Source organism: Neopsephotus bourkii, unplaced genomic scaffold (assembly GCF_033783945.1).
Source record: "Neopsephotus bourkii isolate Nb327-2 ecotype Australia unplaced genomic scaffold, CSIRO-AGI_Nbou_v1 NB_1394, whole genome shotgun sequence".
Taxonomy (NCBI): domain Eukaryota; kingdom Metazoa; phylum Chordata; class Aves; order Psittaciformes; family Psittacidae; genus Neopsephotus; species Neopsephotus bourkii.
Genome location: NW_026901872.1, coordinates 1,194,054 through 1,215,371, shown reverse-complemented (window position 1 = coordinate 1,215,371; position 21,318 = coordinate 1,194,054). Strand labels below are relative to the sequence as shown.

Genomic DNA, 21,318 nt, shown 5'->3' with positions numbered 1-21,318 from the left:
TAGCAAAAGAGATCTGCAAGCATCATACCACTTCTCATGCTGAGACAATTAAGTGTCTACAGTGACTCTCAGCTTACCTTAAACAAATGCTGGGAATTTCTAGTTCCTTCAGGAGTACAAAACCTTGCTATATTGCGCTTATTAGAGAGGCTGGCCACCTTCGTTCACATTTATGAGATCAAAGCAACTGTTCTAGCATATGTGAAGTGTGACTTCCTTAGGGCAATAAACTATGTATAAAAAAAAAATCATAAAGCTATTTCATTTTACCAACTAAACCCCAAGTAATTTCATATATTAGAGCAAAACCTGTGTGTTTGTCTCAAACAATGTATTAATTTGTACTTAAACCTCTGACTCTTGGTTTCTAAAGTTAAGTCCATGCTAAAATTATACGTGCTTTAAAGACTTGCATACTTTTTCCCGCCCTATTAAAATTTACTCACCTATACTGAAGGCACACAGACTCATTTAGAGCTATTTCAACAGCAATTATAGCTGGGTAACACCAAATATGAATTACTAATAATCACACCACTGGGCAGAGAGGGGTCCCACATTATCATAGAATCACAGGATGGTTTGGGTTGGAAGGGACCTTAAGATCATCTAGTTCCAATCCCCCTGCCTGTGGCAGGGACACCTTCCACTCGACCAGGTTGCTCAAAGCCCCTTCCAACCTGGCCTTGAACGCTGAAAAGGATTCTTCACAACTTCTCTGGGCAACCTCTTCCAGTCTCACCACTCTCACAGTGAAGAATTTCATAATATCTAATCTAAATCTACTCTCAGTTTAAAGCCATTTCCTCTTGTCCTGTCACTAAATCTCCTTGCAAAAAGTCCCTCTCCGAGAAGGACTGTCTCATCATGACTGAATACATTGATTCATGAGAAAAAAAAAATGCTGACACCCACATACACAACCTTCAACACATTTTCTATTTTAAAAAAGAAATAAATAGGATAAAATTAGCAATAACCCTGTGATGTACAGATTTTAAAACTAAACCAAACAAAACCCCAAGAACTGTGAAGTTTAGTATTTGCATTATTTTATTACTACATTCAAAGGAAGCTAAATGCTTATTCTCAGTTAAACTGATTTCCTTGTAGAAGTCTGTATGATTCCAGTTATGCAAGTTTCAGGACTTCTTGTACCATCGTTCCAATTCCATCAAAGATTTCATGCAGAGGAGCCTTGCACATGAAGGCACAGGTAGTAACTATTTTATTGGCTTTGTCCACATGGGATTCATTTACATTTTTGCAAATGTGCTTACATCCAAGCTCGACTATAGCAGATGCTGTTTCAGCATCAGGAAATCTGTAAATAAAAAGGCTGTCGTTAACTTACAGAGAAAACACAGGAATAAAGTTCTGCCAACATAACTTGAATGAGAGAACTACAATAATATTAAAGTGACTCTTGATGACAAGGGAATCAGACTGCTACTGCCAGGCCCATCCAGCCCCTATGGCAAAACAGATTATCTGACAGCTTTGAAAACAAGGTAAAAAATGCACAGCCACAGATTGGCAGAAGGCGTAATTCTGGTTTTAACAATCTTTCAGTAGTTTACAAGATGACACCAAGTGATCATAACTGATCCTCAAAAGTTTGAGAGATGCCAGCTGAACTTGCAGACACTTTAGACCTTTTCCAACACCTTCATGTAAAGACTTTTGCTGGGATTCTGCAGAATTTTGTTGGGCTTTTTTTTTTTTCCCCCTAAGGATAAGGAAGGAGCAGAGACAAACCCTTAGTATCACTGCTGAGATGAAATTCCATTCAGAAGTTTTATTGGAGTTGACAGTTCCTGAAGCAGCACATGCTTCTGCCAGGTCCTGTTCTCAACTGCCTCCCCTAAACTGGCCCCAAACCACTGCTGACTGAAAAACTAAAAATCCCTGAACAGACAAAAGCCCACAGACACAATTTAAACAGCCACTCCAATTACCACCGGGTACCAAGTTTCTGAATGCCAGCTGGCCACATGCCTGTTCTTCATTCCCACATTTGCAATATGAATCATGGCCTTCAAAGGCATTAGGTAAGCACATTCTGTACCTCACTCAGTATGAGCTAAAATCCATTGCTCAGTAACCATGAATATAATGCAGAAAAAATTACTTGATATCCTTGGTCATCTGCATGTTCGCACAGCTATGATTCCATAAAAGTCACTTTGTTCTGTCACTTTCTGACAGATGCTGTCACAGACTGACAGATGCTACATCCACTGACTCATTAGCGCCCACACTGCACAATAAAGCCAGTGCAGGAACTTACATTACCTTCAGTGGCTCACAGAGTAACAGCTTACGCAAGAGATAAGGCTACCTAGAGTCGGCAAACTACTAATTGTATGTGTGGATGTTGGTATCAGAACACTGGAGGTGTGTAAAAGACATTAGGATGTGGTGCTTAGGGACATGGTTTTGTGGTGGACTTGCCAGGTCTGAGTTAATGGTTGGACTCAATGACCTTAAAGGTCTTTTCCAATCTAAATGATTCTGTGATATCACAGACCAATGTATTTCTGAATTTAGGGATAAATTTTTCCAACATTGTAGTGCACAAGTCACCTGACCTCACAGATTCAGTCTCTCTCCCCTGAGAGTTCTGCTCATTATACAAGAACTATTAGGCAAGTGAAAATCATAAATAAGTGAAAAATGTCACTCAGAAGTTACCAAGGGCTTACTGGCACCTGAGACCTCAGACCTCTGCACAGAAGACTGTCCATTTTCTAATCTGAATTCCCATGTATCCATTTCCTTCTTACCTTCCATCTACATCTTTATCTTGGCCAACTGTAACCTCACAACCAGGAAAGACTTTAGCTGCCAGAACCGGTGATATGCAGCACAAACCAATGGGCTTTTTAGCACTGTGGAAAGCCTGGAGTGTGGAGTTCACATGCTCATTGACAGTACAGTTCTTGCCATCTACAGCCCAGGAACACAGGTTCTTTGCTACACCAAAGCCACCTAAAAAAGGAAAACAAAAAGCTCAAATATATGATACCACTAAAAGTCATTCAATTCAATACTAGACAGAAGTTTGTTTTTTTTTACAACATAATCTTGGCATACATAGGACTGCTAAGTTACTACACTGAAAGCTTTCAGCACCTGAAACATGACGGGTTTACAATGTTAAAAGTTTAACTGCACTTTTTTATATCATGTATGTTACACAGGCCAGAAAGCTTAACCTTGAGCAACAAACAGGAAGGCTCACCTTCAATGCTAGTCACTGGAAAAGCTGCACCATCTGATATACATCCCTCAATAAGCAAGGGAGGGATCAGAAAAAAACCCAATGACAGTCTGAAGTAGAAAAATATAAGTCACAAGAATAATACAAACAGTGATTTGATGCTCAACAGTAATTCACTCTCAAGTTTTAGTTGAATACTTTAGGTTTTTTACTCCTTTAGTATTATTTTTTGACTTAAAATAATGGGTTAACACAATAAAAACCAAATGAATATTACATAAAAAGGAGATTAGAACATATGATATTCTGAGACACATTACTTGTGAATGATAATTTCCTATTAAAAATAATGCAGGATTTGTCTTTCTAGAAATTAGTTATAACAATAATGACGACATATCTATAACAATAAACTTGCATTTAATCTTTATTTAATTGTACAAGAAGACTGTATTTTACAGCACCTTCACTTGCCAGATCAGAATAATCAGAGAAAGTTATTAATAAGAGTAACCATCCACTGTATTTGAGTCCCTAAGGGATGCGCACAACATCAGCTTTTCTACAGTAAACAAATTGCCACAAGTATTTCAACGGACAACATCAAGTAGCTTTGCATTTTTAGTATTTTTTTTTCCACCCTTTGTTCACTTTCAAGGGCTATCAGGAATCTTTAAGGTAAGATTTTAATTTTCAAACTTCATATAGAGTTTATTTCCCTGTGACAGTTCTTACAGCAACCCTTCTGAGCCTGGGTTATAACAGCATGAAATTAAAGTGGAAAATACTTGCTAGCCTCTACTCCCTGCTCAGCAATGATGTCACTTTAGCGCTGGATGTTTCTCTTGCTTTATACACAGGCTCCCTCTGCTGGCTTTACAACAGAAGACAGTGTCACAACTCCAAAATTAACGCTTAGGCACAATCATGAAGGCAATATTTAACAGTACTATGAATATTCTGGAAAGTGATCTTCAGCAAATCGTAATTTCCTCGTGACACTTTGGTTTCCTCATTTCTAAAATGATTACAATTACCTCCGTCTGAAAGGCAATTCTGTGGTCTATAAATAAAAAATTATCCATAAATATGTTTAGTGTAACTTGATCAGCAGCAGACCAGATACATAATTAAGACAAAATGTACTCACATCTGACAGGGAACACAATCTATTTGGAAACCTGCTATTTTGCCAACAATTTCAGAGGCCCTAAAATCAAGGCATTGCCATGTGCTGTCAAGTTCAAGTTCTGGCCCTACTTTTGTTTTTATCCACAAGTAGGTATTAAAGTTTTCACTATCTTTAGAAAGAAGGCACAGTGTGATGTATAACTTAACACCAAAAGACCAGTCTGGAATTTTAAATTACTGAACTATAAATTAATAAATAAACTGATATGACTTATCAGCCTGTAACAGCTTGCTAAAACATCTCATCCTCAAAAGAAAATAAGTTAAAAAAAAAAAAAACATTCTCCCCCCATACCTCTCAAATCAACGAGTATAATTTATTCTCTAAATGGATCTAAAAATAGAAAAGTAACAGAGGAATTTCAATTTGCAATTGAAAAATCACAAATAACTTTCTTTTAAAAGCACCTACCAGGGAAAATGACTGCATCAAATTCACTAGCTTTCAGTTCAGCCAAATCTTGAATGTTTCCTCTTGCCAACCTGGCACTTTCTACTAACACATTTCTCTTCTCTTCTGTTGGACTTCCTTTTAGGTGATTGACTACATCCCTTTGCTCAATATTGGGGGCAAATATCTTCACCTAGAATAGAGAGATAAAGCAACTTTGTGAATGTAAACAGATCTCCTACACACTGGTCAAAAAAAACAAGAGAAGTGGATTCCATAGGCTGGATCTATGACATTAAATAACTAAAGCGATAGGTGGCATATTAGGATGGGTAAACCTGTCCATCTTGCTGCTTCCTCAAAACACTGGTAGCAGGAAGGGAAAACTAAACATGTAAGAATATATTTTGGTTAGACACAAGAGAGGAAAGCTGCACTGAAGTGCAAAGCTTTGTGAGAGGTGTACTGCAGGGTCTATTTTCACATATCTGCTTTTCAAAACAGGAGTCTTGCTTTGCAGACTCCAGTTAATTTTAGAGAGGATAATTTTGTGCTAAATATGAGGGTGCTGTTGTTACCATCAAACACCTGAGTGCAGCTATAAGCAGACAGAAAGTGACCACCTTCCACTGTCTGAAGCCACAGGCAGGACCACGACTTGACTTTGAGCATCCTGGTTTAATGGAAGGTGTCCCTGCCCATGGCAGGGGGGTTGGAACTACATGATGTTTAAGGTCCCTTCCAACACAAACCATTCAATGATTCTATGATCTTGGCCCATGCTCCTCCAATTACTTGAAAAAGTAATTGCTACTGAAAAAATAATTGCTACTGAATTAGCCCAGTTACTGAAAAAGCTCAGAAACAGGTAACAGAAGGCATGTAAGTGAATGCAAGCAAAGGTGAGCCCCTGATCTCTGCAAAAACAATCAGAAAACAGACCAAGAATTTTAACTGGGCCCAATCTCCAGGATCCCACAGACAAAGGAGCAGGGCAAGGCCTCCTGCCACCCGTTACAACCGCGACCTGCCTGGCGCCGCTGCTCCTGTCAGGGGGACCTTTATGGCTTCGGGGAGGGGCTCAATAAAGAAAAGGGAGAAGGCAAGACAGTAAGAGAGATTATAGTTGAGAAGGCATTATCGTGTGCTGTGGCGGGAAAAAGAAACACCGTGAAGCGGGGGACGCTCGATCCCACAAACAGGAGCCAAGGGACGGCATGCCCCTCTCTCCGGCACAGGCCAGAGGGTGGGCGCCCAAGGCGGGGGGTCCCTCGGTTGCTGAGGGGCACAAAGACGGCGGAGCCATACCCCGCCCCAGAAAGCCTGCCACGCCCAGCTCCACACAACCCCGCGGGGTGCCGGGGAGCGGGACCCGCCACCCCATACCTCTGCGCCGCCGCGGCTGAGATGCACCAGTGCCGCCGAGGCCTCGTGAATCTCGCTGCCATCGAAGACGCCACAGCCGGCGAGAACCACAGCTACCCGCTTGCCCATAGCGGCCGGGCACCGTGCAGAGGCTGTCCAAGCTGGCGAGCCCGGGCCTTCGCGGCACCCTCCCTCTTCCACGTCCTGCTGCTGCGCCTGCGCCGCTGGGCTCCGTTAGGCCTACGTCTTGCAGCGCCCGCGGCCTTACAGGCGGCACTGATGGATGCTCAGTGTGACCCGGGAGTCTGGCACACCGCATGCAGCCCCCTGCGGGCAGCTGTCCGCTATATGCTTCCTCTCCTGCCTACAACATGTAGGTGAGGATGGGTTTTAAACGGCAAGGGGAAACCTGGGGAGGGATGTGAAATAAAGGTGCGCCTTTGTTTTAAATTAAACAGGCTCAGATGTATTTTCGGTCTCACTTTCTGGCCTGCTTTACCGTAGCGGAGCAGTAGCACTGAGCTGGTGCTGTGTGATGCTGTTACTTACCTGTATTGCTGCAGCTGTTCTGGAAGTTGGATTTCTTCCAGCAGGACCTCGCAAAGGCTTAGCAATGTGGTTTGGTTTTGTTTGTTTTTTTTTGTTTACACACAGAACTGTAATGATGTAATGAATATACAGCTTTGAAAGCAAGAGTAAGTGGAGTTTAGTCAGAAGCCGCCTGGGTTCTGATGCTGTTGAGGATCAGTGGCACCCTCACACATCAGACACCTTTTGTCTATCCTAACCTCAGATTGTGTTCTAAGGAGTGACTCAGTTTTGCTAGGAAAACCAGAGTTTCTTTGGAAAATGAACCTACCATCTTTGATCTGCTCCCAGCTTCACAAATTTGTAGTATGGAGGTTCTGCTGGAGAAACAATAGTGCTTACACTGGAAATGGTATATGAAAGGAAGCAAAGTCTCTAGCAAAATGCATTCAGCTGTGTATTGAGAGGTTGGGAGCCTGTGCAGGATGATGGATACAGCAAAGTGCTGAGATAGCAATGGTCCCTGCCTGAGGGCAGACTGCTGTCTGCTGGACAGTGTTTGCTTCAGTCTTGTTTCCCGTTACAGTGTGATGACTCCTGTAGATGTTCAAAACCAAACTAGCTATTCAAACCCACAGCCTTTGGCTGCAGCGGGGGTTTGTTTTCCCCTTTCTATTCCTTCCATTCTGTTGCTCTCAAGAGTAGAGATGGAGAAGGTACTTTTATAATTGGAAATCCTATAGAAGAGTCTTCATTGTGTCAGGAAAATGGTTGGTTTTCACTAAACAAAAGAAAATACTCCAGGGAATGAGAAAAATGTAGGAATCTTGTCAACTCCAGAAGCTGATTTTTCACAGAATCATAGAATGGCTTGGGTTGGAATAGACCTTAAAGCTCATCTAGTTCCAATCCCCTTGCCGTTGACAGGAGGGACACCTCCCAGTAGACCAGATTGCTCAAAGCCCTGACCAATCTGACCGTGAACACTGAGACTGATATGGCCTATTGTGTACAGGGGGGTTGTACAAGGGGGTTAGACAAAATGTACAGAGGGGGGTTGTACAAGGGGGTACTGCTTAAGTTATAGCTTGCTTGACAAGCTTAGCAGATGCCTTATCAGGCAGTACCAGGATAGAACCTAATGAGGAGAACAGCTCATTAAATCAGTTGGACATAGACCAGACCCATCCAGTTTCTAAAGAGCATGCGTGAGGACCAGAGGTAAAAAGTTCAAGCCTGAGGAAGACTAATTTACTTCATCTTGAAGGCCCCTACCCACAAGAGGAAGACTCCTTACTTCATCTGAAGACCCCTGCCCAAGACCACCAGGAGGCACTGCACATGCATGGAGAGCCTTTTAGCTCATTATAATATGAAGCGGGGATAGAATATAAATATGTATAGGCGTATTGTGCATCCTAATACCTATGTATGACTTTACAGGATAAATGTAGAAGGAAAACGGCACTGAGGTGCGCATGCCTTTTGGAGGACCAATCCCCCGTGCGTCTTCAGCTGAATAAAGCATACCTACTTTACAACTTTAACGAAGTTGTGAAGTCTATTCCGCTATCAAACACTGCCAGGGATGTGGCATCCAAAACTTCTCTGAGCAACCTGTTTCAGTATAATCTTTATAGCCAGTCTCAATCTTTCCTCTAAGCCTGCCAATGGACAAAGATGCAGATCAGTTCTGTGGGTTTATAGACACTTTGACATGTGTCTGGCTAATAGGTAGCTGCTGATTCAGAAATAGCTAACAGTAGCTTTTTAGCTCAAGTATATTTATTATTTTCTATGTTAAAGTATGTTTCACAATGTAACTTAGGAAACTTTCGCTGCACAGTACTCCATAATTTTCTTCTCATACAACCTAAGGGGTGCAATGAAATGAGATACAAAAATGCTACTGAAATGAAAAACATCAAAAGCTTGGCCATCTTAGCTTCTTGACCCAACAACTTCAGCAACCACAGCAGTGCCTGAATAGAGACTTAATAGTCCAAACTGCAAACACATGCCAAGCCAGGGCTAAGAACCAGTTCATACTGTATTTCTAGTTTGGCTAATGACTGGTTATGCCACCTTTATTATGCCATTTCACTTCCCTCCATCCTCACTTTTTGGAAAGGATGAATTATGCTTCCCTTATTTCATAAAGTACTTCCAAGGTTACACATCATAGTATCTAAAAAAAGGAATGACAGCTGTATTCCACACAAACACATAACCTTTTCAAACACATGAAAATCTGGCATCTTGTACTACACTGAAGCTAGAAAACACATGAATAATAGTACACTTTATTTTATAAAGAACAAAACCAGAGCTTTCCTTTAAAGCAGAAACAAATAACATGCATGAGATTAAAATGAAATACTGAAATATAGGTACTAGAATCCCATAGAATCATGGTAGAATCATGGAATCATTGAGTACCAGGTTGGAAGGGACCTCAAGGATCATCTGGTCCAATCTTGGCAAAAGCACAGTCTAGACAATATAGATCATGTATACATGCATTAGTGCTGAATGACATGGATTTTAAACATAAGCAGTATAAAATCAGGCAGCAATGAAGTGAGTTAGAGAAAAGTGGCTGAAATGAAAGATTTCAATAGCTGTGCCGTCTTGCGGTTTTCTGAACACCTCTAGTACCTCCAGCATTACAGAGACTGGTATTCAGCAGCCTATCATGCATATTTATGTAGGATGCAGGGTTTTCCACCTCCACTTTTGTTTGGAGATAGGCTAGCATAGTGCTGACTAGAGAACTGATTGTTCTTTAGGGGCTTATATGCAAGGAATGAACAGGGATATTTCTCTGCCTCCTGGTAGCCAGAAGTTCACAGCACAGTTACTATTTATCCAGTGAACAGTATACACCAGCTCTTTCACGGTGGATGCTAACTACCAAACATCCTCCTAGGCTCTGATGCTAGCACCGGTTTTTAACTTTACAGAGCTGGAAAGATCTCTTAGCTGCAGGGATACAGCTTGCAAAGCTGTAGTTGCTGTTTCTCTTAGCCAGAGCTCCTCTGATAGAGGAGCTGTTATAAAAATGAGAGAATAAACCTCTGTATAATGCCCATAATGTAAGCCGTTACAACCTGAGTTAGGTGTTCTGGAGTGGGTGACTGATGTATGAACTTAGCTTGAAGCCCTGAAAAGCTTCAGATGAGACTTCTGGGCAGCCAGAAGAGGCTCAGGACACCTCTGTCACAGCAAACACCCTTCTGCCACTTGGTGAGACCTCAACTCATCGTCCTGGGTCCAGACCCAGGACATCCCTCTTGGGGCATTCCGCTTGTAAGCATGGGAGTTTCATGTATGTTTTAAAGTGGCCCCAAAGCAACGCTTGAAACAACACCCCGGGCTGCTAACAAGTGCTTCAGGTAAATTAAAAGAATGCATAATTGTCTCCAGAAAACCGAAATCGTGGCTCATCAAGTGTCGTTTTTAAAGGCCGATCCACCACACAGCAGGCTTCCTTCAGAAAGAGGTTAAAAACTCCCTGCGGTTGGTCGAGACCCCGCGTCTAGCGCGAGCTCGCCCTTCCTGCCTCACGCCCTGCGGCCCGCGAACTCCCCGGCCACCACCGCCCCTTCGAGCACTGTGGGCGGGCTCGGGGCGGCTTCACTCCTTCTCTTCCGCCCGGCCGTCTCAGCCCAGCCACCTCCCCGCCGGGCCGCAGCAGCGGGGCCCACAGGCCCCGAAGGGCGCGCCGCCATGGGCGCCGGTCTACCCTGCCGGCTGCTGCTGCGGCTGCTGCTGGCGGCGGCGATGATTTGGGGTCTGTGTTTCTCGGCGGGGTCCCGCTCCCCGCAGCGGCGGTGGCCGGTGCCTTACAGGTGAGCGAGTACACACGGACAGGGCCCAGCGGCCAGAGCGGGAAGAGGCACGGCTCCGCGGCTGCCTGCACCTAACCGCCCCCCCCGCCGCCGCCTCCTTCAGGGCCCGTCAGCTTTCCGATGGTTTTCTTTGCTTATTTAATATTTAGACTAAAATGGCCATGAGTAGTTTCCCCTTTTTAATCGCGGGGGTGTGTGTCATATATGCAGTATTGAGTGTATTTAGCTCGCAAGGGAGTGGGTGTCCCATCCCTGTGAGCTCTCCGTCAGCAGTGGGAATGACTGCCCTTGCTTCAAAGATGATCCTTTAAATCCCATTCTAGCGAGAAGTTACGATGAGGAAGTCAGGCTACGATTTATTGTGTTTATTTTTTTTTAATTTAACTTTCCTTCATACCTCGTTCATATTAAATGAAATCGTATGAACTCCCCATTTCTGCTGCAGAGTTTTTTTTAGCTCCAGAGGAAGACGTGGTGGTGTTGGGGAAAGCAGAAGAGTGCATGTTACTGCATTTTACTGGAGCAAATAGCTGCAGTTTTGAGTTATGCTGAGGAAATGAGCCTCTTCAGAGACGAGCTATGCTTGTGTGTGTATTTTTTGCGGGTTTGCTGTTTGTAAAGGGAGGCGTTCTCAATATTTAGCTGCTATCTAATACACACCTGAAGTTTTGAAAGCCTGTTGTGTAATTACGAGCAGTTATGTTTGTATCAGGTGACGCCTGAAGGAGCTGATCTTGCAGTCACGAGTTGTTCAGATTTTCCATTCAAGTTTAGTAGTTACAAGACTGGGTCTTGGGGTGGTCAAACTGGAGTGGAAGCTTGTCAGTGTGAGAACCTCAGAAATGTGGTATTTTAGTGGTTCTTAACATGCTTGTTACCTGCTTGTCACATGCAAGGTGCAGTGGGAGGGGAATTTGAAAATACAAGATGTGCAATTTAGAAACAGGACTTAAATGTGTGGCTGGCATAAGTCTTTGCTTTGTAACTGTGTGTGCTTTTTTCAGCTTCCTTTCCCTTCCCTTTTCCCCTGGACAAAATAAAGCTGACATGCTGAAGTACCCAGCAAGCTTGGAGAAGTCGGCACTGACAGTCATGTCTCAGCAGGGCTACTGGCCTTACTATGGCTCAGGAAGTCCCATGTCCTTGAGTCATCTCATGGCTGGGCTATTTGTGTCTTTCAGTAGTGACAAGTGACAAGTAACCAGATTCAGTCTTTGGTTTTTGAGGCTTAATAGGAATGGTGGATGGAAACAGTGATCCTTGCGAGGTTCTTAGACCTCATTATCTAAATTAGCATAGAGGAATAGATTATTTTTTGTTATTGTCCTGATATTGGCAATATTCTAGAGGAAAAACAGCTCCATCGGGGGAGCTCTTAATGTACGATAGTTTCCCAGAGCAAACTGGTCAATCCCTGTGTAGACCAACTGTTAAGAGAACATTTTTGAGGCAGATCTCAACTGCTCTCTCCCCAGCATCTGTGTGTCTTTGATTTTGTGGGTATAAGTCACCCTTTGTAATCTGCATTGTTTCAACTCCATCACAGTATTGACCAGGTTGGAAAAGACCTTGAAGATCACCATATCGAGCCATTAGCCCAGGACTGCCAAGTCACTCGTTAATATTATAATGTCCAAGTCATATAATCAGTTACTTTCTTCCATTTGAGCCGTAATATGAACATTTTCATTAACCTATTTGAACTTTGGGATGTTAAGTACACAGAAATAGTTACATGTTCAATAGATATCCATTTCCAGTAGGGTTAGTTAATAAATAACTGTACTTTCCAAACTTGTTCTTATCCAGGTTGTATAAAAGAAGTTAAAAGAATTCAATGCTTGCTGTAATTCACAACTGGCCATATGTGCTCTTTGCATTCAGGGTTCTTCACTGAATATTTCTTATTAACAGTCTTTTGTCAGTTTCAGAAGAGTTGTATTTCCATTTGTATTGTGATCCGTACTGTGTACAACATGACTGGCATTTGTGAGTCTGAAGTCCTGCTTCTGCAGATGTGCACCTCAGCATCTGACCAACTTGTGTAGCTCCAAGTGTTGCAGTGTCTGGATCACAGAACCTGTCTTTGGGGTGGCTGGACACTTGGACTGTCCCACTCAGTCCTTTAGGAAGCCACAAGGCAGTTACTCCAGCCAGGAAGCTGTGCTTATCGTTCTCTGTGCTTCTCTTTCTCAACACAGGCGCTTTGACTACCGTCCAAAAACTGATCCTTACTGCCAAGCTCGTTACACCTTCTGCCCCACTGGCTCTGCCATTCCAGTTATGAAAGAACAGGATGTCATTGAAGTGTATCGATTACAGGCTCCAGTATGGGAATTCAAATATGGGGACCTACTAGGACATTTGGTAAGGTGATGTTTCTGTTTAACAAAGTTGTAGTGTCAAATTCAGCTGGGTTCAACAGAAGTTGTCAAGAAGGGGAGCTGTGAGGTTGGGATGTGTTTGCATTGAAGAGTATCGGAGCACTCAAGTTCAGCTGTCTATAGGAAAGATACCCAAAGAGCTGTAAGTTTTAAACAAGAGTTACAGAGTTTAGCTCAGCTAAAGAAAAGAGCATGACCAGCACTGTTGGTGGGTTTGAATGTGTTCCCCCATGAAGCTTTGGCAGTGTCTTGTTTACTCACGCCATTACATTTGTTGTTCTTTTTTCTGCAGCAGAGCTGCATCAAGAAAATACATTTGCTTATCCCCTTATATCAGATGAAGTGCTTTAAGGAATCATAGAATGGCTTGGAAGGGATCTTTAAAGGTCATCTAGTCTGAGCCCCCTGCCATGAGCAGGGACATCTTCAATTAGATGAGGTTGCTCATCTTCGGTGAGATGAGCCCTGTCCAGCCTGACCTTGAATCTTCTTTGACTTCTTCTGGCAATTCAAGTGAACTTAAATCAAGCATTTACCTGTATCCAAAAATTTGTTGCCTCCTTCAGAGCAGACCTAAGAAGTACATCTTCCCTCTGCAGAAGTTTTTGTACCTTTCGGACACCCTGCTTTAGCCTTTGCTGTTGGTTCAGTACAGTAATCCCGTTCTGCAGTGCCTGTTCTGCTCTGCTTGCTTGCCACTAAGTTGAAACACTAGGTTACACACTGCACAGTTACTTCAAGACTCTTACTTTAGTTCCTTTACACCTCTTGGGTAAATACTGTCTGACCCCTGTGGTTTTCACCTGTCTCATCTGTGTTTTCCAAACCGTCTGTTGCCAATTCTGTCCCATAAGCTTCACCTGCTGGAATAGAAGGTGTTTTGTCCTCAAACTGTGATGCTGAAACCTGAAACAGAGCCACGAGCTGAGACGTGAGTGCTGAAGACAGCAGCAGTATTACCTGATATTAATACACTTTCTTAGTGTATTAACTTTTCTGTTGTTAAAGACTTGCATATTTGCATGAACATGAATACCTGTCAGGAGTGGACAGCCGTCTGGTCTGAATGGTGGATTGTGAGGAGTTGGTTGCTTTCATGGATCTTTCTTGAATGTTATGATCAGTATTTAAGACTGATCATTAGACTTTACTTAAGACTGATCACAGGCTGTCACATTTGCATGACTCCATGAATGAAGACTTTAATTAAAGAATCTCAACTTCAGTGATATTTATAGTTACATCAGTAGCATAATTAAGCTTCAAAGCACAATCCCTAGTGAATAAATACTAGTGAACATGAAGGAGCAATATCAGAACCAAGCACACAGAGTCAGAAATGGAAATAGCTTCAAATATCACAGTTGCTAAACTGAGGTTCAATTGATTTATTTACAGCTTTTAAAAGAAGTATCTATCTTATTCCTCTTGTGGCTTTAACTACTAAGATCTGGTTTTGGAACTCTGTTCTGGTCTTTATTTCTTTGATACCCCTTGTGACGTTGATTCAAAAGTAAATTTGAGTTTTGAAGATGAGCTCCCATGGAGTATCTGGAGGCAGAATTCATAATGGATGGATAGACAACCACTGAGACAGTGCGGTTCTGTGATAAAAGCATGTGTGTGATACAATCCAGTATGTTGTGCACCAGTGCTGAATAATCCAAAGTGGTGTAGGAACCTCTTTCCCTTTTCTTGCCCTATTACACAGCAGCTTCCAAGTGTCTTATTTTCTGTACAGCTCAAGCTGAAGTAGTTTTTATGTTAAAGTTCTGGGACTTCAGTGTTTTTTTTTCTTTTTCAGAAAATTATGCATGATGCTGTGGGTTTCAAGAGCTCTCTAACAGGCAAAAACTACACAATGGAGTGGTACGAACTCTTCCAACTAGGGAACTGCACGTTTCCACATCTCCGGCCTGGCATGGATGCACCGTTTTGGTGTAACCAGGGCGCTGCCTGCTTTTATGAAGGAATAGATGATGCACACTGGAAGGAAAATGGAACTTTAGTTCTTGTAACCACAATATCAGGTAGGTTTCAGATGCTTTGGGTAATGCTAATTTAAAATATAGAGCCAGCCTTGTCTTATGTAAAGCGGTATCTTTTATGTTTGTAGGTTATTTACAATGTTAGTCACCCGTGTTAATTTCAAACTGAAATACTGTCTCTGCACTGTATACAAAAAGTGGTCTGAGGCTGCTGGCTTTTGAACAAAATACCCTGAAGAGTTGTTAAATGAGAGTCATTTGGTGTTGCTGTACAAAAACATTGAGTCTCTTGAGTGTAAAAATAGAAAACAGCTTGTACAGAACCTTTATGGACTTGTTCACATGATTTCACCAAAACAAAACCTTCTATTGTGAAGTGACAGATGACTGCTGAGACAGAAAAACTGGTGGAAATGTGTAAATTACTGGGCAAACAAATAAGGCATATTTAGAAATTGTCTCAGAAATATAAAGAATACTAATCCCTTATTTCTGTCTCCTCCATTATGTGTTATAAAAACTGTGCAAATGTCCCCAGTAATAGGTCTCTGTCATATGGTGTAGAACAAAACCAGGAATTACACCTCTAAATAAGTGGATGATCACCAGAATAGCTTCCTTGTGTATACTGAACACTGAAATCCTAAAATAAAAAGCTCCTTTATATAAATCTGGCTGACTACTGTAGTAATACAGTGAATGACTTACAAACAGAGGCCACTGAAGACTTGGAGAATTGCAAATTTTCTGATAAAATGACTTACTCTGCAAAGTTAGCTGTGTACAGGGCATAGTGGAAAGTTACAGATAGTGTGATGTGGTGCTTTATGTTTGCTCGCATCCACCTTCAGCAGCTTTGCTGGACTTGGTCTCTAGGTAATCTGTCCAGTGCTGAACATTACTGTGGAAGAAGATGAACGGGTGCGAGCTCAGATGAGACACTGGAAGAGGTTGCCCAAACAAGTTACAGCTGCCCCATCCCTGGCAGTGTTCAGGGCCAGGTTGGATGGGGCTTTGAGCAGCCTGGTCTAGTGGAAGGTGTCCCTGCCCATGGCAGGGGTTTGGAATTAGATGATCTTAAGGTATCTTCCAACCCAAACCGTTCTATGATTCTGTGCTCATGAGCTGAACTTGTTTTCTTTCAAAGAGCAGGCAAAAAGCATCCCATCTTGTGGGAGAGGGCTTTAATGTATGAAACAGATGGTTCTCTTTGCCTGTGTGAGATCTTACACTGCTCTTTGTCAGCAGACCATAGTGAAGCAATCTCTTTTTCCTTTAATGCCTACCGGCTGTGTTAATGTTACTTAGGGGTATGTTTCTTCTGTGAAATAGGGCAGGAATAGCCAAAGTCAGATTTTTGATTGCTTAGGCATCTTCCAAGAGATTATCATGGAGATACACATTAACCTGTAATAATTTTTGTTTAGTTTAAGAGGTTAAGGCCAGAACTTCATAGGAAGTTCATCTTAGTCTTGTTAGGAGAGACAAATCCTTTTCAATATGCCTTAAAGAATATGCACTTGGAAGGTAATCTGGTAGGAATTAGAGAAGCTGAAGGGGAGCTTCAAGTCCGTGTATAGCAAGCTGTTGTTTGACTGTGTCTTCTGACGTGTTGTGCAAGAAGAATCTGCAAAATTTGGTCATGCTGTGAATATGAGGTGACAGACAGATCTGAGTCATGGATGGTTGTATTGTGCTGTGGCTGAGGAAGGAGAGGGTGGGAAGGGCTCAGCTGAGGTGCAGTGCTAGGACTGCAGGAAAAATAGAAGGCAAATTAGCCCTGTGCATCAGCTGTATTTTGGAACAGAGGCTGGTGCATCACCCATAGCAAGCTACCAGAGAGATGAGTTGAGTTAGAGATGTCTTCCTCATTCCAGTTGTAAAAACACCATCATCAGAGTACTCCAAACATGTATTCTGAATTAAGAAATAATCCTCAAGGGCTTTAAGTTTCCTGGTCTTCACACCCCACTCATCATTTGGCTTTTGGTTCAGTTTGCTATCTGAGGAGCTGCTAAAACAGCAGGTATACCAGTCTGGGGTTTCTTGTGTGGAGACATGAAACTTCTGCCCTCAGGCTCTTTAAGATCCCTTCCAACCCAAACCATTCTATGAATTGCTGAATTTAGGTAAAACTTCAGGAAGTGCAGAAACACCTGTTGTGCCGGTGAGCACTTTGTTAGCATCTCTGGTAGATTTTGCCACCTGCACTGCTTGTCTGCATGGATAAAACAAAATCAGAACTGTCATGGTTCCCTGACGTTTGGATGTTTTGGCATAGTAGCAGGAAATAGGGCAGAAAAAGGAATTACAGTTTAAATAACTTACCCAGCTGAAAAAGCTATATTTACATGTATTGCTTCTCCCTCCAACTTACGCCTCGTGTCCTTGTATGGTCAGGTAACGTTGCACACAAACTTCTGCAGGGAAGGGAGGTGAACCTTGAAATAGATGGAAAGTATTTTGAGTCATGTATTTGTTACATTGCCTCTGTAATACCTGTTCTCATCTCTTGCAGGAACCATGTTTAATGAAATGGCAAAATGGGTAAGACATGACAATGAGACTGGCATTTACTATGAGACCTGGACCGTTCAGGCAAGTCCTGACAAACAGTCAGTAGTGTGGTTTGACTCTTACGAATGCTCTAAATTCATACTGAGAACATACCAGAAGCTGGCTGACTTAGGAGCTGTCTTTAAAAAGATACAAACAAACTATACAAGCATAATTTTATTTAGTGGCGAGCCTGTTTATCTAGGAAATGAAACGTCTATTTTTGGACCATTAGGAAACAAGACATTGGCAACAGCTATAAGGGACTTCTACTACCCATTAAAACCTCATCGAACAGTCAGGGAGTTTTTTGTGGATCTCCTAAAAATTATTGATCATGTCATCTTGAATCATCAGTTTTACTTCTTCTACAACTTGGAATACTGGTTTTTACCTATGAAGTTCCCTTATCTCAAAATAATTTATGAAGAGGTCCCATTACCTACTGGAAGCAAAGCATCCTTTGATGTGTAATGGCTTACAGAAGAACCAAACTTGCCCTTTTGACAGAATAATCTTAAGGATGTGGGAGCACTGCCATGATGGAGTTCAAGTGTTTCACTGCCAACTGTAAAAGTTGTGTTGGGAAGGCTTTGCTAGACCACATGAAAGACTCTGCCTTTTTTAACTTGTTACCTGTATAGCTTGTCTCTGACATGGCTGGCTTCTGTGTGACCTGTTATCTAAGGGTGGGCCAGCGTGGCTGCTCTTGGCTAGGCTGCAGTGCCAAAGGGTGCATGGGAGGCAGCCTGCCTGCTTTAGTCTCCACATAGATGGCCATGTGGCCACCACCAGGGTTGGACATGAGCATTACAAGGACTTCCTGGTCTGACCACCTCAGCTAATCCATATGTTGGAGCTGACAAACCTGAGTGCCTGGATGTGCCCAGTCCCCTCAACATGTGCCTTACATTGACATTTCCGTATTTCTTTGGTTTGTACAACTGAGACCTATGAACTGTTCTCTGATTTGTGACATACATAGGTTTTCGTCAGGGTGGGAAGGGGCAGAATCTCCTAGAAGATGGCATGGGTGGTATCTTTTTCCCACTTTGTTTCCTTTACTTGCACTGTAAACATAATACAGATGGCTCTTCCCAAGATTTGTGTGTGTTTTCTGGCACAGATAGAAGGCAAACAGCCTGTTCTGATGTCGGCATTGGTGCATAACTGCAGCATTCTAGAAGTCTCCTGTCTTGAAATCTGCTTGAGGCTTCAATTAGGTCAGTTTCGTAGAAATTGTGTTTATATTACTTTTAAATGTCTTTAAAAAGCACTGAATCCTTACTGTGAAAGAAGCAGTGGCAGTTTGGGGGGTGTCAAAGTCACAGTTAGAAATTCATGCTGGTGATGGATTTGCCAGTGAGAAGTGAGTGCTGTGTGCTTAGTGCTCAGTGCTGTGTGCAGTGATGGTGCTGTGCCAGCTGCAGTGTCCCCGAGTCCTGTTCCAGGTGATCATGGGAGCAGCTTGGCAGTGGGTTTCCTTTAAACCCAGTCGACCAAAGCAAAGGGAACACCGGCTTTCTGGAGACCAGCAAGGTGCCTGTACCCTAAACATATCATTAGCATAATCGTCTCCAAATGTACACTGGTCACTTTATTTTTCTAACTAGCTGCAGAATGGTTAGTGCTGCTGCAAGAGGTTATTGCCACATCATGGTTAAGCAGTGACACAGGAACCCAGCTCTGCAGTTTCGCTTGGCTTGAGCCGAGTTAGAACCTGGTGCAGGCAAAGAGGGGAGTATGCAGTGATTTGATTCAGTTCATAAGAATGGCAGAAAATTAACCTTGTGTTAAAAAGTACTAAAATTAATTAGTTGAATTGCATTATCCTGTAATGGGATGAGCATGACAGTGGGAGATGAATGAGGTGAGCACCTCTGTGCTGCAGGGGAAAGCTGCTCATTAGTTTCACTTATGTGAGACTTCATCTTCTGTCTCACCTTGAAAGACTTCACCCTGCAACCAGCTCTTGCCTTAACCAGCTGAGGGACTCCTGTGAGGAATTTTTCAACTGATACTATGCCATCTAATACTATCAAAATGGCTATGAACAGTTAGAGCAAAGCATCATCACCTCCTGAAACAATTTAACTTGGAGGGTTCATACCACCTCTCAGAGTCAAAATCCCTTGAAGGGCTTGATGCTGCAGGCCATGGGGAAGGGGCTGTTCTAAAGCCTGTCTCTCTTCTGCTGCATCAAGGCTGTTGCAGAGTGCAGCAAACAGCTTTTGGGTGCCTGAGCCTCAAAGGGAAGAAAGACGCTGGCCATCAGGTAGGTCTGCAGGACCTTCAGCCTAGATATTCTGTTACTGTCAAAAGATTTCAGCATACAGGATTAGGAAATTGACCCTTTTCCTCCTTCCCCCACACCCTAAATACTCAAGCCTTTGTCTGGGGGAGGGTTCAGGGGTAACACTTAGATCTTGCTCCTTGGGGATAAGGCAGCAAAAGGGGTCTGATGCTACATCCACCAAAGTTCTTGCTTTACTCGTGTTTAGATCAGGCTTTGAGATCCAAGTTGCCTTGTTGCACATCACAGTTCTTTATCTTACAACCATGTAAGACTGTAGAGCAGATGAGGTACCAGGTATAACAAGAGTCTCTCTCATTCATGTACCAAACCACAACAGCTGATCTTCATGCAAGAGCTTCCTAAAAAAGGAAACTGTGTTTTCTGTCATGTTGCAAGACCAGAAGGAGCAGGTACTTTCTTGTGAAAGGTCTAACGCAGTTCTAGTTGCTCAGCATTTTGCCAGGAAATGCCAACTTAAAAAAGCCTGGGTGGAAATCAGTGGGAAAGCACACAGCAGTCTCCATTTCAAAGCACGTGAACAACAACGGCCGGCACTAGATGTGATCCTGCAAGAAAAACCTTATAAACAGTATGAACAGATGAACATACAGAACATCTGAGGCTAACTGTGGTCTCACCGTCCTAGTTTTGATGATACTAAACTTCGATCACACCTCCAAGGAACTTGTTTCTACAGCACCTGTATTTTAGGAGAATTAACTTACAGTTTGTAGTCTGAGCTACAGACACTGAAGTTGAGTCCCTTTAAGACTTCACTGATTTCCTCATAAAACAATGTTCCCGTTCTGCATACAACAGCAGCATCCACACTTGTGTTCACCATTGTGTGTGCAATCCACTAGAGCAGCCAGAGGTGAAGACAAATCTCTGAAGTAACATGACATATTCTAGGTTTATAGTAAGTCTTGTTTCAAATCTGAAGAGGCCTGGTTGAAACCTGCTTTAAATTCACAGGATATTAATTTGGCCCATGGCAAAATTTTACCGATGACTGGGATATACATAGCTAGTGTATACCTGTGCAGTTACATCAGTTTACGTGAGTTTTAGTGAGTTTCTGACTAAAAAAAAAAACATCCTAACCCCCCACCACTTAAATTCTCAAGTTTGTAGCTTTAGGTAAACTACAGGAAACTGTAAAGTTAATGTAAACAGCTGCTCTTACATTACTAACCTTTTCACTTTTATTATCTCATGGAGCGTGACTGGTCAGGATTACCCCAGCTGCTTTGAACAGTGATCGTGTATCAAAAACCTAAAGTGATGTAGCACTTATGTCAGAAGTGAGATTTGTGACTGCAGATATTAACAGCTCCTACACAGAACCAGACAACCAAGCCAATGCTGGATTGTCTTCTGGAAACAAGAAGAAATAAAAGTGAACCCAGGGAAAATTATTTTATACAGCTGTAAGACACCTATGTTCATGTTCCTAGTGAACATCATGACAGTCTGTGGTGCTCTGGTTACTATGTCATGGATTTTTACTTATTTTTTTATTATTATTAATTTGTTCCAACATAA

At 42.5% G+C, this 21,318-nt stretch overlaps 2 protein-coding genes and 1 long non-coding RNA gene across 4 annotated transcripts; 1 reads left to right on the top strand and 2 right to left on the bottom strand.

The window, feature by feature from the left end:
* Nucleotides 1–1,035: 1,035 nt before the first annotated feature.
* On the bottom strand, nucleotides 1,036–6,339 carry LOC133219999 (glutamine amidotransferase-like class 1 domain-containing protein 3, mitochondrial). Of its 2 annotated transcripts, XM_061367720.1 has the most exons (5): nucleotides 6,192–6,339; nucleotides 4,827–4,998; nucleotides 3,245–3,277; nucleotides 2,787–2,991; nucleotides 1,036–1,324 (listed from the first exon to the last, which is right to left on the bottom strand). In XM_061367720.1, exons 1-5 carry the CDS (start codon nucleotides 6,297–6,299, stop codon nucleotides 1,132–1,134), a joined length of 711 nt encoding a protein of 236 aa, XP_061223704.1. In that variant the 5' UTR covers nucleotides 6,300–6,339; the 3' UTR covers nucleotides 1,036–1,131. The 2 variants fall into 2 exon arrangements, with proteins under 2 accessions (XP_061223704.1, XP_061223705.1); XM_061367721.1 differs by lacking the exon at nucleotides 3,245–3,277 and having other exon boundaries at nucleotides 6,192–6,335.
* A 4,062-nt stretch (nucleotides 6,340–10,401) lies between these two features.
* CLN5 (CLN5 intracellular trafficking protein) lies at nucleotides 10,402–18,574 on the top strand. The gene is made up of 4 exons (XM_061367764.1): nucleotides 10,402–10,549; nucleotides 12,751–12,916; nucleotides 14,738–14,963; nucleotides 17,440–18,574. The coding sequence occupies exons 1-4, from the start codon at nucleotides 10,428–10,430 to the stop codon at nucleotides 17,949–17,951; spliced, it is 1,026 nt and encodes a 341-aa protein (XP_061223748.1). The 5' UTR covers nucleotides 10,402–10,427; the 3' UTR covers nucleotides 17,952–18,574.
* Nucleotides 18,575–19,895: 1,321 nt separating this feature from the next.
* LOC133220018 (uncharacterized) lies at nucleotides 19,896–21,147 on the bottom strand. The gene is made up of 2 exons (XR_009727622.1): nucleotides 20,969–21,147; nucleotides 19,896–20,352 (listed from the first exon to the last, which is right to left on the bottom strand). It is a non-coding gene; the product is annotated as an uncharacterized LOC133220018 (long non-coding RNA).
* Between the last annotated feature and the right edge of the window lie 171 nt (nucleotides 21,148–21,318).

What these genes read in the sequence shown, in the direction of transcription:
- LOC133219999 (XM_061367720.1), bottom strand. Translation starts at nt 6,299, where the DNA reads ATGGGCAAGCGGGTAGCTGTGGTTCTCGCCGGCTGTGGCGTCTTCGAT. An exon ending in TCCAGTGACTAGCATTGAAG is followed by an intron (nt 2,992 to 3,244) that starts GTGAGCCTTCCT and finishes TTCCTTTTTTAG; the next exon opens with GTGGCTTTGGTGTAGCAAAG. An exon ending in GATAAAGATGTAGATGGAAG is followed by an intron (nt 1,325 to 2,786) that starts GTAAGAAGGAAA and finishes TTTTATTTACAG; the next exon opens with ATTTCCTGATGCTGAAACAG.
- CLN5 (XM_061367764.1), top strand. Translation starts at nt 10,428, where the DNA reads ATGGGCGCCGGTCTACCCTGCCGGCTGCTGCTGCGGCTGCTGCTGGCG. An exon ending in CGGTGGCCGGTGCCTTACAG is followed by an intron (nt 10,550 to 12,750) that starts GTGAGCGAGTAC and finishes TTCTCAACACAG; the next exon opens with GCGCTTTGACTACCGTCCAA. An exon ending in TCTTGTAACCACAATATCAG is followed by an intron (nt 14,964 to 17,439) that starts GTAGGTTTCAGA and finishes CATCTCTTGCAG; the next exon opens with GAACCATGTTTAATGAAATG.